The 13181-nt window shown below is 41.8% G+C and overlaps 1 protein-coding gene across 1 annotated transcript in view; it reads left to right on the top strand.

Annotated features, from left to right (window-relative positions):
- The window catches only part of UNC5D (unc-5 netrin receptor D), a 525876-nt gene that overhangs the window by 314065 nt on the left and 198630 nt on the right, over window positions 1–13181 (top strand). The window contains exon 3 of the mRNA XM_040994252.1: window positions 583–726. Coding sequence (XP_040850186.1) covers window positions 583–726 — 144 coding nt within the window. The remainder of the gene's footprint in view (window positions 1–582; window positions 727–13181) is intronic.

The following is a 13181-nucleotide window of genomic DNA, read 5'->3' as shown; positions in this document are numbered from 1 at the left end:
TCCATAGACAAAACCTTTCTTTTGTCACCTATTTCCACCAACGAAATGGGAGCCTCCCTGCACTGATTACCTCCCAGTGATGGCCACCCTTCCCTTTGTGCTGCACTGGCTTTGTAGTCCTCAAGGCTCCCAAGCTGATGTGTTCTTAACCTGCACACCCTGTTTTGCACGGGTTTCCCAGCCTGTACATGCCATCCTATGCACATTCACTCTTCTCCCTCTTTTAAGCCCCATGTCCTCCTGGCTTCCCAAGCCAGTGTTCTTTGTGCTAGTTGTTCAGAAGCCTCTGCAGCTGCCTCACTGTAGGTTTTTCCACAGACTCCAGGTCAGGGTACGCTGGGAACTGCTCAACCGCATTGGAGCCGCATTGGTTGACAGCGCTTTACATTTGTGCTTCCCAGCCTGCTCAGTTGTTGGAATTTAATTAGAAGTCGTATATTCTTGTCAAAGTAATTAAAACCATGCCTTGATTAAACAAAGACTTGTTTAATTAAAAAGCAAAGGTTTGGCTAACCTTAACTTTCTGTTGGAGGGATGCAGTGGCCTCTGCTGATGTTTTTTCTTCTCTGTCTCCGTCTTCAGGCTTGAAGGTACGGGAAGTGTTTATCAACGTCACCAGGCAGCAGGTGGAGGACTTCCATGGGCCTGAGGACTACTGGTGCCAGTGTGTGGCCTGGAGCCACCTGGGCACCTCCAAGAGCAGGAAGGCGTCAGTGCGCATAGCCTGTAAGTACAGGGGGCATGAAATTGTCCTACGAGAACACGGACAGGGGTTAAATAAAGCTAGCCTGGACATTGGAGATGCCAGGAGCTTCTGCAGCACAAAGCTTACAAGATCACAAGAGGCCCTGAGAATGGTCTCTACTGCCACCGAACTTATCTCTAAAAATGCATTTTAGGTCCCTGATAATTCCCTGCAGGATACAGTTAGCCCATCAGTTTGACTCAGACCCTGGCTAGATTTTTAAAATGCACACATCTCAGGCAGGCTGGAAGGACTGTTCGTGAGAAAGAAACCCGTGCACACGGGGACTCGAGGCAATGACTCTTGATGGTGCATGACAGTGTATCTGTATGAAGAAGGCATTAGAGACATTAAGGGACATTATTGAGCTTTATTTGGAAGGCAGATTTTACAGAGGAGGAGAGAGGTCTTCCATCTGTCAGTTCACTTTCCAAATGGCCACAATGGCCAGGCTGAGCTGATCTGAAGCTGAAGAGCTTCTTGCAGGTCTCCTGTGTGGGTTCAGTGCCTCGAGTCCTTGGGTCATTCTCAGTTGCTTTCCCAGTTCATAAACAGAAAGCGGGGTCAGAACTAGAGCAGCTGGGGCATGAACTGGCACCCATCTGGGATGCCAGCACCAGAAGGCAAAGGATTAACCTGTGCCACTGCACCAGCTTCAACAGTAAGGGATTTTTACAGTTGCCTGTTGAATCTCTTCTCTTAAATCTTAAAATGTGGAACTGGGTTTTAAAACTGTGTTTAAACCACACATACATGAAAATAGTAAAAAAAAAAAAAAGTCAGGGGGGGGGATGCGGGGAGGGAGAAAGAACATGGCTTGCCTGGAGGATCCACAATTTTTTATTGCAATTTATAATGGCATCAGCATCAATATTTTTATAACATAGAAAAAGATTTATAAATACCCCAACCTCTGAAATGTCTTCAAACTACTTAACCTGCATATCTCACTTTCACAGAGCCCCATAAAAGTACCTTTGTGTGCCCAGGAGTGTAAAAAAAAAAAAAAAAAGGAAAAACCTCCAGAAACCATACCATGAGGACTAAAGATGGTTATTGTCATTTTATTCAAATACTGCCTTTAGAGAAGGGCATAAACAATACAGGACAAGAGGGATTTATTTGAAGACTCTTAGAATTCTGCTTCACAGATGCTGGTGGCCGAGGGTTTAAGGAGAGGAATGTATTTGTGATTTGCGGAAAAATTTATGTTTCTTGAGAAATGAAATCTTCATTTTAAAATACAGATTTCATCTGCTCTGTACTTGGAGTCAGGGGCAGAAGGGTGGGTAAATGACTGGATCAGTCCTGAACATTGCCTGAGCAATAATAGACAAGAATAGGGAGAGGTGGTCACCTGGTAAACTGAGCACCTTGAGAAATAGTTTTCTCTGTGATTCCTTAGTGATGTTTAGCCAACAGATACTTTATGACTTTAATGTAACAACAGGTCAGGTGAATGAGGTGGGGAGGATGTTTGCATTTGCTTTCCCTTTAGCATGGGCAAGTCTGTGCCCCCTAGCTGATTATGATCGGGCCAGCCTAGGCATCTGAGCCTGATCGTGCCAAAGCAGGTGTGGGCCGGTCTCTCTGCAAGGTCAGACAAGGTGCAGGGTCTGGGTTCTCTGCAAGGTCAGACAAGGTGCCAGCAGGGATTCCGACACAGATTTGCTCCACTGTTCCTTGTCAGCTTCCACGTCTCCATTTACTCTGTTTCCTGAGACCCATATAACCTAGCCCGTGAACTGCCACCTCTAACATGTCAGTGATGTTTCTAACTCCCGTCCCTCCCATGTACATGCTAGCTCACATCATTCCTGCGGGTCTGTTGCCTGCTGGAATCCCCCAGAGGCTTTCCTAGGCAGAGGGAAAACTTTGTGTTCCTTTACCAAGTTTTACAAAGAACGGCTCAAGCTCATCCTCATCCATCCGCCATAACCTTTGATGGTGCACGAGTACCAGTTGTCCTTCTGCATGATGTGCAGTTCTGCACATGGCCCCTGCTGTCTGGCAGGTGTCATTGCTCCTGCCCTTCCTGGACTCACGCATGTCCGACATAGTTACGTACTCAGACTCAGAAGCGCTGTCTCTTCCCCGTGTCAGCTTCACTGCTTCGGAGTTGTGTGATGGTGAACAAGTTATGTCATCTCCCTGGGTCTTAGTGTCTCTGTCAATAAAAAGGTGCCTACTTGGAGAATTATGGTGTGTACTAGAGGTATTGATAACTGCACGGTGTATAAAACTGTGCGTGGCATGATGCTGGTGCTGATTGTTCTGTGTATAATGGATGCAGTTGGCTCCTATCAGACCAGCATCTTTCACCTGTAGGTAGGCCCATCCCTACCGAAGCTAATGCAATGAAGTTAAAAAGTCGCTACCTTACTAATGTCTCTTCAGCTTATGGCTATATGCACTGTTGAAAAGAAAATCAGCAAGTCAGCCTTACCCATCCTACTCTCCCAGACATGATAGAATCAAAGAATGTTAAAACTAGAGAATACTTTTTCTCTTTAGAGTCATAAAATGCCTTCCAAGAAATAATCTCACAAATCTCTTCAGAGAACCAAGAACTCATTTTGTCATTCTTGCATGGGATATGCACATATAGACACAATTTTTCCCAAGGGGGAGGAAAAATCAGAATCTCATTAAAGTATCTGCTATGCAGTTCAGTTAATGTAATTTCTAATAATGTTTGCAATATATTTTTAATTTCTTTCCATGAGGCAAGTGAAATATTCCTTCATTTATTTGAAATTATTTATGCAAGCCAAGACATGATTTGTCATTAAATATCGCATTTGACTCTGGGACCAATATACATTAAAATGTAAATTGAAATTTAACTAGTCTAAGACATCAAAAGGAGGGGGCCAAAGCCTTCAGGACTTTTCATGGAAATTTTTTATATTGGCTTTCAGGAGGAAAAAGCCTCGGTTTAAAAAAAAATGACTTTCATGTTTGATTGGGATGCGAGAACTTTCTATTTGCTGTTTGTAAACACTTTCTATAAATAACCCGTTACACATGAGGCTAGTCTTTAGTCCCAGCAAATGAAAAGCCAAATTGGATGTAACTGTCATTGTTTTATTTGTTTGTTTGTTTCTAAGACTGATTTTTGAAGTACTAGAGATGACCTAATGAGTTAAGTGAGGGTTTTGATGGATGAATGTAGCTTGTGAATCCAATGAGAATCATCTAGAGGCGGCTTTGCGAAATTGGTATCATTTTATATTATTCATTAAACTGTTGTAATTTAACATTACAGCTCGTTAAGCTTCCCACATTTAACCTATGAACCACTTCCAAGTTTAAGTTTTAATACTGCAGCGAGCAGAACCGCTCATGGCAGCTAAGGGGTTGATTCGGGCTGGTGTATCTCGATGTGATCACCTAGGCTGAACCCTGCTGGAGTATAAGAAAGCTCGTAGAGATGGCGTAACTTTAAGATCGTTCGATTTTGAAGGGATACAATAGGAATACCATTTGATTTATGTTCTATGACCCATGGGTTTATCTTGCATAGTTCATGTATTTGAAATGGACCTAGCTGGGTTATTAATTAAATATCGGTGTCCAGGCTTCCACTAATAGTTCTGATTAAGACCCTAGTTGAAGAGCCTAGAAGGCTGTGTTTATATCAAATTAGGTAGGTGGTCCTAGGCTCAGGGGACACCTTTGGGCTGTGTTGCATAGGAATTGTGTTTCTTAAATATTAGCATGCATGCAAATCAGCTAGGATCCTATTACCCTACTCAAGCAATGAATCTTAAAATGATTCAGTAGGTCTGGTCTAAGGTCTGTGATTTTATATTTACAGTGCGATCTCTGGATGCTGTTGCTACAAGCTAGTCTGTAACCATAATTTTGAATGATAAAACTCTAAAATACCTGTATGCAGTACCATTTGGGGAATGTCGATTTAGTCCATTTACCCAACTTCTTACTTAACACGAGAATGGGTGACCTTCCAGAATCTTAAGTGACTTGATCTAAGGTATTATTGGTGGATGACATGGGATCAGACTGTGTTACTTTCTCACTGCATAGTACCATACCCCACCCATCCCACCCCAGCATGGCTTTGAGTACTTTTGCTGACTGTGGCGGATATAATTTCTTCTGTTTTTGAGACCATTGCATTTCTTCCAACAGTTAAGTTACAGTCACACACACACACACACACACACACACACACACACACACACACACACACACACACACACATTGTTTTCAGAGCCAAAGTGCCTGTTACCATAAACTGTTGTTTCCCCATAAAGATTCCACACTGTGTCAGGGAGATACCGGATGCCCATCCAACTGCCTTAGGCTGGAAATAGCTGAGGCCTAGTTTCAAAAGTGGTTTTACAAAGGGGAAAATAAATAAATAAAGCCAGCCCACACCTCCCTTCAACAAAGCTGGCAAGCGCCAGTCTCTAGGGAACGACTCCCACAGGCCCTCTCGTTTGTTCAGTGAGGCTGGAGGTGGATGGGCACGCAGCGGCATCTGTCACTGCTGGGGCTGGATGATTTTCAAAAACCAGGAATATTCTATTACTTGCCATAGTTTCTTTACACAGAAGAACATTTGGCTGTATAGTCCTTTCTCTTCTTTTTTTTTTTTTTCCTGCTCTTCATATGCTTGTAAAACGTGCCTCTCTCATTAACCCTTAGGAAGTCAAATCCTACCTGACACTTGGGACTTACCTCCAATGCCACAGTTGAAACTAGGAAAGTAAAGGTGTAAGAGAGGAAATATTAGTTGCTTAGCATCATGCCTAATAGTCACATAGGAGAAAACACAGTGGGAAAATGATGATTTTCTTGATTTTTTTTTAATGTATCAGATGTGATATATGCTGATTCTAATTTACATGGGCTATCCATTTGAGAGGGCCCCTAAAATATCTTTGCAGTTGAGCCAAGACAGAAGAATTTGAAGACAGTCTTGTTTCAAAGCCATCATGCTCTCAATTTGCTTTTCTAACCACATCGCAAAAACGGTAGGTTTTGTTCCTTTGCTTTCGGAGGGCGTCTCTGTTTTTCTGTTTAAGTCGTGAGAGAGAGATCCAACTGAAGCTTGATTACAGTTCTCAGCTGCATGGCTTCAATAAATAATTTCAGCTCCTAAGAGTTGTCATTGTCCCCTGCCTCCAGACTGCAAGATTAAATATAAGAGGAAATACAGGCCCATCTGCCTGACATTAGCTTCATCCAAACCTACATTTCCAGTCTTATTTCCCATGACATCTGCAAAACAGTCTGTACTTCCCCTGAGTGACATGACTGAAAAGCCATGATTCTGGACATGGCATGCACTTTTCCATTCCCTAATTTGCCTGTATTCTTTGCCTCTGGGGTCCATATACAGCCCCGTCTCTTTCATTTGGGCATCTTTCCATCTAATTCCCAAGGGCAAGGCATGCCTCCTTTACACAACCTAGCTTAGCAAGTTATTTAACACATGTTGATCTGGCCAGCCTCCCATTGACTAAGCCATTGAAATCTCTATGCCCAGCTTCAAAATTCCATAGATTCAACATGTTTGTCCTAGAGTTTTCCCTGCATTTGCTTAGTACATCTTGTACTATATTTAGTACAATTTGAGGTTATTTGTGTATTTCACTTGTCAAATGATGACCTGTTTTAAGATTCAGCCTGTTTTGACTTCAGAGCCTAGAGCAGAGCCTCATTTTTCACCTTGCTGGCACAAATGATGATTGGGTTTGAAGCTGCCCTACCCATTCTCTGTAAAAGGGCATTTGTTTGCTGTGTGACATATGCCACACTACTAACAAGCCGCCTAGCTTCTTAGCAAATTTGTGTTTCACAAAGACAATCATGTGGGAAGAATCTTTGTTCTTCCTTGTTTCCTAACTACCTATGGTACTCTGAAGAAGAGGTCAACAGGGAAATGTGAGTAATGAAGCATTCTAGCCTCTTGATTCTGTGATGTGCATTGCATGGTTTGGGAAATCATTGGTATTGCTCCTTTCCTCCCTTAACAGACCATTAACCATATTCCAAGCATTATAGAAACCAATGCTCAAGATGTCCTTATTTAGGACATATCTCAAAAGTTTAAACCTCCTTCCCTAAGCCAAGGAAGAAAGTCGGAAGAAGTGTATGTCTGCTAAAGGTCAGTCCTCACCTCTCATTGAAATAAATGTAATAGGAAGACCATGCAGAGATAGCAGAGTCTGAATCCTGGAAAAAAAATTGTGTGTTGCTTCAAAGCACCTTGTCAGGGAAGGAAACGAGTGCTGATGCAGGCTGCAATCCTTCAGTAGTGAATGCACCTGAGTGTTGTGGCATTCACCTGGAGGTATGGCACACAGATGTAATATTCTAACTGAACTCTACTTATGGCTGACCTATTTACATAACAATGGCACACAGTTTGGGGGCGGTAACTTTTGGGACCCATTGCAAAATGAAGATGGAAGACCCTTTGAAAAGAAGACTATCACACTGCTAACAGCGAATTGTTAAATCAAGTATGTGGTGCTGTGCAACCATGCAGGTCACATACCTTGTAAGTGAGTCGTTTCTGAGAAATCACTATACACCAGTAACAGTTATAAAGGAAGGAGCTAATCAGCCTAGAAAACTTTGGGACACATTCAAACTCTGTCTTGCAAGAGTAGGAACTTCCTTCTCTTAGGCCATAAGCAACATAACAGAAGTTAGGAATTTCAGTGGCATGCATGGGGTTGAGCTATAACCAGAAATACCCGGTGATGGAGCATTCTCCCATATGGCTGTAACACCTGTAAACTGGATACAAGCAAGCCAGGCACTTCAGAAAGTTTATGGAACGATGCTATTGAAAGGTGCTTATTTTATTCTGCAAGTACTTGAAAACATTGCCTATGAGATCTCATCATGCTCACAGAAGATGCATGTTAGGGAAAATCGCCTGGATTTCAATTTCATTGATAATATCATAAGCATAACTGAGTTTTGGAGGGAGGTTGTTTTTATTTTGAGAAGTAGAGCAACAGAATGCTCCTGTCCATGACTTCGTTTTCCAACTGCTCTCAGTGGCTGCAGCTGAATGAGGCTTAAAGTAGAGTTCCACACTGGTAGAATGGATCCAATCACCGTTGTTATCTCTTGCTGCCTTCCAAAGGGCATATCAGCAGGAAGCTGGGATTAAGAGCAGAGATGCACTCACTCCCATTTGGAACATGTGCATCTTAAAGACTTAAGGACAGAGATCTGCCCCCTAAACAGCCTTTAATTCCATTTCTCCATGAGTTTTTAAAGTGTCCTTTTCTAGCTTCTCAAAGTGCTCTCTGTGTAGCACACCGCTGGGGTGTTTTTAGACAGAAGTCACAAAGCATACGCAACGTATCTTTCTGAAGCACCTGCTGTATTCCCCTTTAGGCCATTAAAGTAAATATAAATATAAAATGGAGTAGAAGGCAAAATTTGCATGATTTTGGGAGCTGCATCATGAAACATAGATGTCACTTTGTACATGTCACATCTTTTTAAGTTCTACTGGTGAATGGCCTGAGGACACATTTCCTTCCATGCTTAGGGACACTTTAGTTTTAAAAAATGAGGGGAATGCTGAGCTACAAGTCTGTGGTTACATGAACAGAACAGGATGATTTGTGCAGAAGGTATATACATTATGCTACTTCTGTTACATATATATGTGAGTATGTATATATATGCATAATTGAAAGCACCAACATTAATGTTGGGGAGCACTAACGCATAAGTGCATTGCTTTGTAACATATCTTGCTGAAGATGGCAAAGAGAAAATTTCTACAAACTATATTCCTCATGTTGTTTGTTGCCAACTGTCATTTTACCTAGTGTATTTTATAGGAATGTAGCCATCACCATTTTAGGAAATCATAGTTTCATTTAGTGTGCCATTCCAATTTTTTTTTAAAGTAAAAATGTATTGGGGAATGGATATAGATTTTAAGTTCATCTAATTTTCATTTCCTAGTAAGGAAATCAGAAAATACAAAGAACTGATAGGCGCAATGAATAGTGGTCTTTTTCAGTCATCAAGGATACTGAACCCAGTGATGTTCTTACATGGGTTTCAGATCCTTGCAGTGTGGTATGTAGTCAAGAAGGTGTCTTGCAGAAATTGGCTAAGCAGCAATGGAATGCTAACTATAGGCTGTAAGTGTCAGCAATTCATGAATAATGAACTACCTAGCTTGTTCCATGCAATACGATAATCAATAGATTGCTGTCCGTTTCTTTCAAGAAGCTATGGTCTAATAGGAAAGTGTTTTCAGTGTGATGTGGCTTTGGGTCAGCACACAGTATGCTCTAGCTTATTGTACGCTTGATCCTGAGAGCTCAGGTGGATGATTCAAATTAATGCCTCAGGTGATTCCTGAGGAAGAATGAGAATTACAACTTTTAAATCATGCGTAAGAAAGAAACTTGAGCAATTGCATGGAAGAATGGGATGATGGTATAGCCTGTGAGAAGGAAACCAAGCCATACTATATTTCAAGGGAATAAATCTCAAGATGGCAAGAGATAGAGCTAGCAGGAAGTAGATAGGGAAATTATGGAGGATATTTGAGTTGGTTCAAATTGTACCAAAATGTGCTTTGAGAGTATTGAGGTGCCATATATAGGGGTATTATTAAATGTCCCCAATACTCTGATTCTCTGCAATAGATTTAAGGAGAGCAAGACCCAAGTAAAGAAAGTTTTACACATACCCGTGAACTTTTGGAGGGAGAATTCAATTTGAAGAACAAGGGACAGGTTTGAGGCTCCAGAAAGGAGAATTAAAATGAGTATGTGGTTGCATAAATATGGGATTAAGAAGAAGTAAGACGGGGGTTTAGGGACCCCTGCAGCTTGGGGACTTTCTTGGTTTTTGCTTTAAGTAACTGAATTGATGGTGAGATGACATAGTAGAGGAAACAAGTTGAGTTAGCAAGGTCTTGAGTTCAGGTTTTGATCCTGTTTCATGTAGCATTCAATGGCTTTCATCTGAAGTTATTTATGAGCCTACAACTGTGGGAGATATGATCAGGATAAAAAACACAACACAAGAGCCACCAGCACATCATTGTGATAGTTAGGATGGTTCTAACAGGAAGACAGAAAGGGCAGAATTTTAATCAGAAATACTGATTTTTTTTTCATCATATACATTCTCCACCCTTGATTTCTCTGGCTATGACAGCACAGCTGGTTATGAATGATATTTTGTAAGTGATTAAAGAGTGAATTTAGAAGGAGCGCATTAATGTGACAGAAGAGATGAAGCAACACTAGGAAATCGGACTCATAGGATATTTATGACAGAATAAATGGTCAATAGTGTTAATATGCTGAAAGAGTAAGGTGACAAGATGGAAGGATTGGTTGGATCTAACAGTATGAACCTGTATTCATCTGGGCAAAGCAGTGTCGTGAGAGGCTAAGTGTGGCTCTGGGAATCCACAGGACATGAGAAAGCAGAGTGGGATAGACAGTCCTTGTTAAAATTTGACAGAAAAATAAGAGCAGGAACCACAGCCGGAGTTAAATCTTTAACAACAGATGACAATTTGGTCCACATGTGAAGATTAGGCTTATATTTTCAAGATTTTCAGAAAAAGATGTAGAGACCAGGGTGATATTAGTGGTTTTAATGCGTTCAAGATTTTCCTTCTCGGTGACTGGAGTTGAGCCTCCTATAAAGATATCCTCTCTGGTAGTCTCATTGTCCTCATGGAGACTCTTCCCTCCTTAATCCACAAACCCACTCAAGGTAGAATATTCCTCTTCATGACTTTCTCTAGTACCACATTGCTCTCAGCCTTGGCATTGGACATCATCTCCCAGCACTGCCCATTTCCCTTATCCAATGGGGTATCTGGTAGTCATCCCAAATTCAATACAAGTCTCTTGGTTTTCACTCTACCAGAACTGATGTGAACTTGCATTTGGTTGTATTTTGGTCAAGGGCTAATGAAAAGACGTGCAGCCTACCTCTAGCTCTTATCTTTCCTGCAGTTTCATCCTGCCCCAAAGTAAATCTGTCTGTATATTGCTTCCAAAGTTCAGGGAAAATGTGTAAGCAAATTTCACATGGATTTTGCATTGAGATCAACTTGTGCTTTAATTACATTTTAATTTTTTGTATGCACATTTTTTATTTTGAATTTTATGATATAATTCCATAGGGTCTGGGGCTTTACCTCCCCCCCCTGAAATTCCCATCCCACAGACAAATTTTCCCCATATTGTTACAGTAGTATAGTCCTTCATAAGTAGTCATAAATACATCAGTCTTATGGTACAATGTCAGACAGTCCAGCATTCCATTGTTTACATATGTTTATAGTCATGGTTGAATTGAGAGTGAAGCAAAGAGCTGGGCAGTTATCTTCCATGTAGGTAGCCGGAACCCAGCTGCTTGAACCATCATCATTGCCTCCCAAGATCACTTTATCAGAAAGCTTAATAAGCTGGTACTTGAACCCAGGTCCTCTGACATGGGATACTGGCATCCCAACTAGCATCTTGACTTTCAGACTAAGTACCTACATGTACAACCTGTCTCTAATAATGTCTTTCCACTTACTATAAACATGCATTATTTCTTCAATGCAATCTTCTCTTCCATTTCTTAGCTTCCATAATGACTCTTTTAAAAAATATATTCAAACAAGACTGTGCTGTGTACACACCAGAACTGGTGGCTTCCTAAATTTCTTATCCTTGGCTCCAGAGGAATTACCTCTCAGCCTGACCCCTGTTCTACAGCACAGTGCTTTCCATGTCCAATGTGGTCATATAACTGCCCTCTTCTATGCGTACTGGCCACCATTTCTGATTCACAGCTGCACACAATTCTGTTCTCCTGAAAAGTGCCCCCCCCACCAAGAATAAGTGGTTGGTTCTTGTGGGCTATGATTTCAAGTCTTGTTTCCTAGGTGTCCTAATGAAATTTAAAAGATAATATGGTATTGATTGCAGAAGAGGTAAGCCACATCTGACCCAAGGTCACCCAGAGTCCACTACCCTTTTAGCAAGATTAACAAGAGGCAAAGGAAAGTACAGTTTACTTTTCCTCCTTTTAGTTGCCCTATGGGACCAGGCACGTGCCTGATGTGCTCATTGCCTGATGGCAGAGCCCGCTGTTGATGTGTTTGCTGACACTGGCCACATAACGCCATGTTGACATGCTCACAGCGCTGGCCAGATCTTGTCCTGATTGACCTTCCTGACACCTGGGAGACTTGGAATGAGGAAAGAATCAAAAACTCAAAAACTCAACTGTGCCTCTAAAATGTATTTCTTCTTGCCGCTGGGTTGGCTTTGCTTCGTGACTTTCCCCTCCCATTTTTTTCTCTTCCATCCCTCTGCAGCACTGCTGCTGAATTAAAATGAGGTGGTAAGCATTGAAATCTTGAGGATATTTTTAGGTCGTTTCTTTTTAAGCTCCTGGCTGGTTCACATCTCATTACCTGGATAGGGCTGGGAGGTCACTCCGAAAGTCAGGGATGATGCTGCCTGCCTCTGTCGGCCTGAAAAGCTTGTTCCATTGACCTTGCATTTGCTTCTGTGTTGGTGTGTTCCCTAGGGTGGTGAGCTGTGTGATGGGCTCTCATCTGCTGTGGGAGATGTGGGAATTGAGCAGTATCCATGTCCTTGTTCCCATACTACCTGGGAACCAGCTGGGCCCTGACAGTTCAGTGATTCCTGGGATTGAAAACTTTTGTTTTCCTTCAAAAACCTTTTTGATTGGGTGACTATTTCTGTGTTCGACTGAGACTCAATACTCTCATTAGCGGTGCAAGTAGAACAGGAGTACTTTAAAACTTACAGAATGTGACACTTAGGGATACTGTATCCCTTAGGCTTTCAGGATAGTGTGGTATAAAGATAGAAAATGTGTTATCAACTGTATTTGGATTATATTTGAAAGCTTAAAAGTAGGAGGCCAAAGAATTTCTGTATTTCTGCCTAGTGCCTTTTCCTGTTAAAGATGGTTAACATCTATTTTAGTCAAATTTCATCTGTCCTTTACATAGTGTTCAGTCCAAGCAGTACCATCTACTCCCAATGCCTTCTGTGGAATTTGGATAAAAGCTAACCTCGTAAAACTCTCCACAGGCCTGGTTTCTTTAAATATATTTCCTATGCACAGTTCTTTTCTGAGGGAGATGTGCTGAGTATCTTTGTAGACCCAGGTGGTCACGTTGTCCCATAAATGCCTGTCACAGCATCCGTTGGAGCCAGAATATATGTCTAGGCAGGTAAGATGCTTCGGCTGACTCAGGGGAAGGGGTTCAACTCAAAAAGAATTAAAGTGCCCATGTGGAGTAATCAGTCATCTGGAAGTAGGGTCTGATTGCAAGAGAGAGCAAGCCACAGTAGTCTGGGTTATAATAGTAGTCCGTGGGGAGATGTGCTGAAAGAAAAGCAGGGAATCATGGCCCTGAGAT

This window comes from Ochotona curzoniae, unplaced genomic scaffold (assembly GCF_017591425.1).
Source record: "Ochotona curzoniae isolate NIBS_2020 unplaced genomic scaffold, NIBS_Ocur_1.0 contig_899, whole genome shotgun sequence".
Taxonomy (NCBI): Eukaryota; Metazoa; Chordata; class Mammalia; order Lagomorpha; family Ochotonidae; genus Ochotona; species Ochotona curzoniae.
This window is presented reverse-complemented; position numbering and strand designations above follow the sequence as displayed.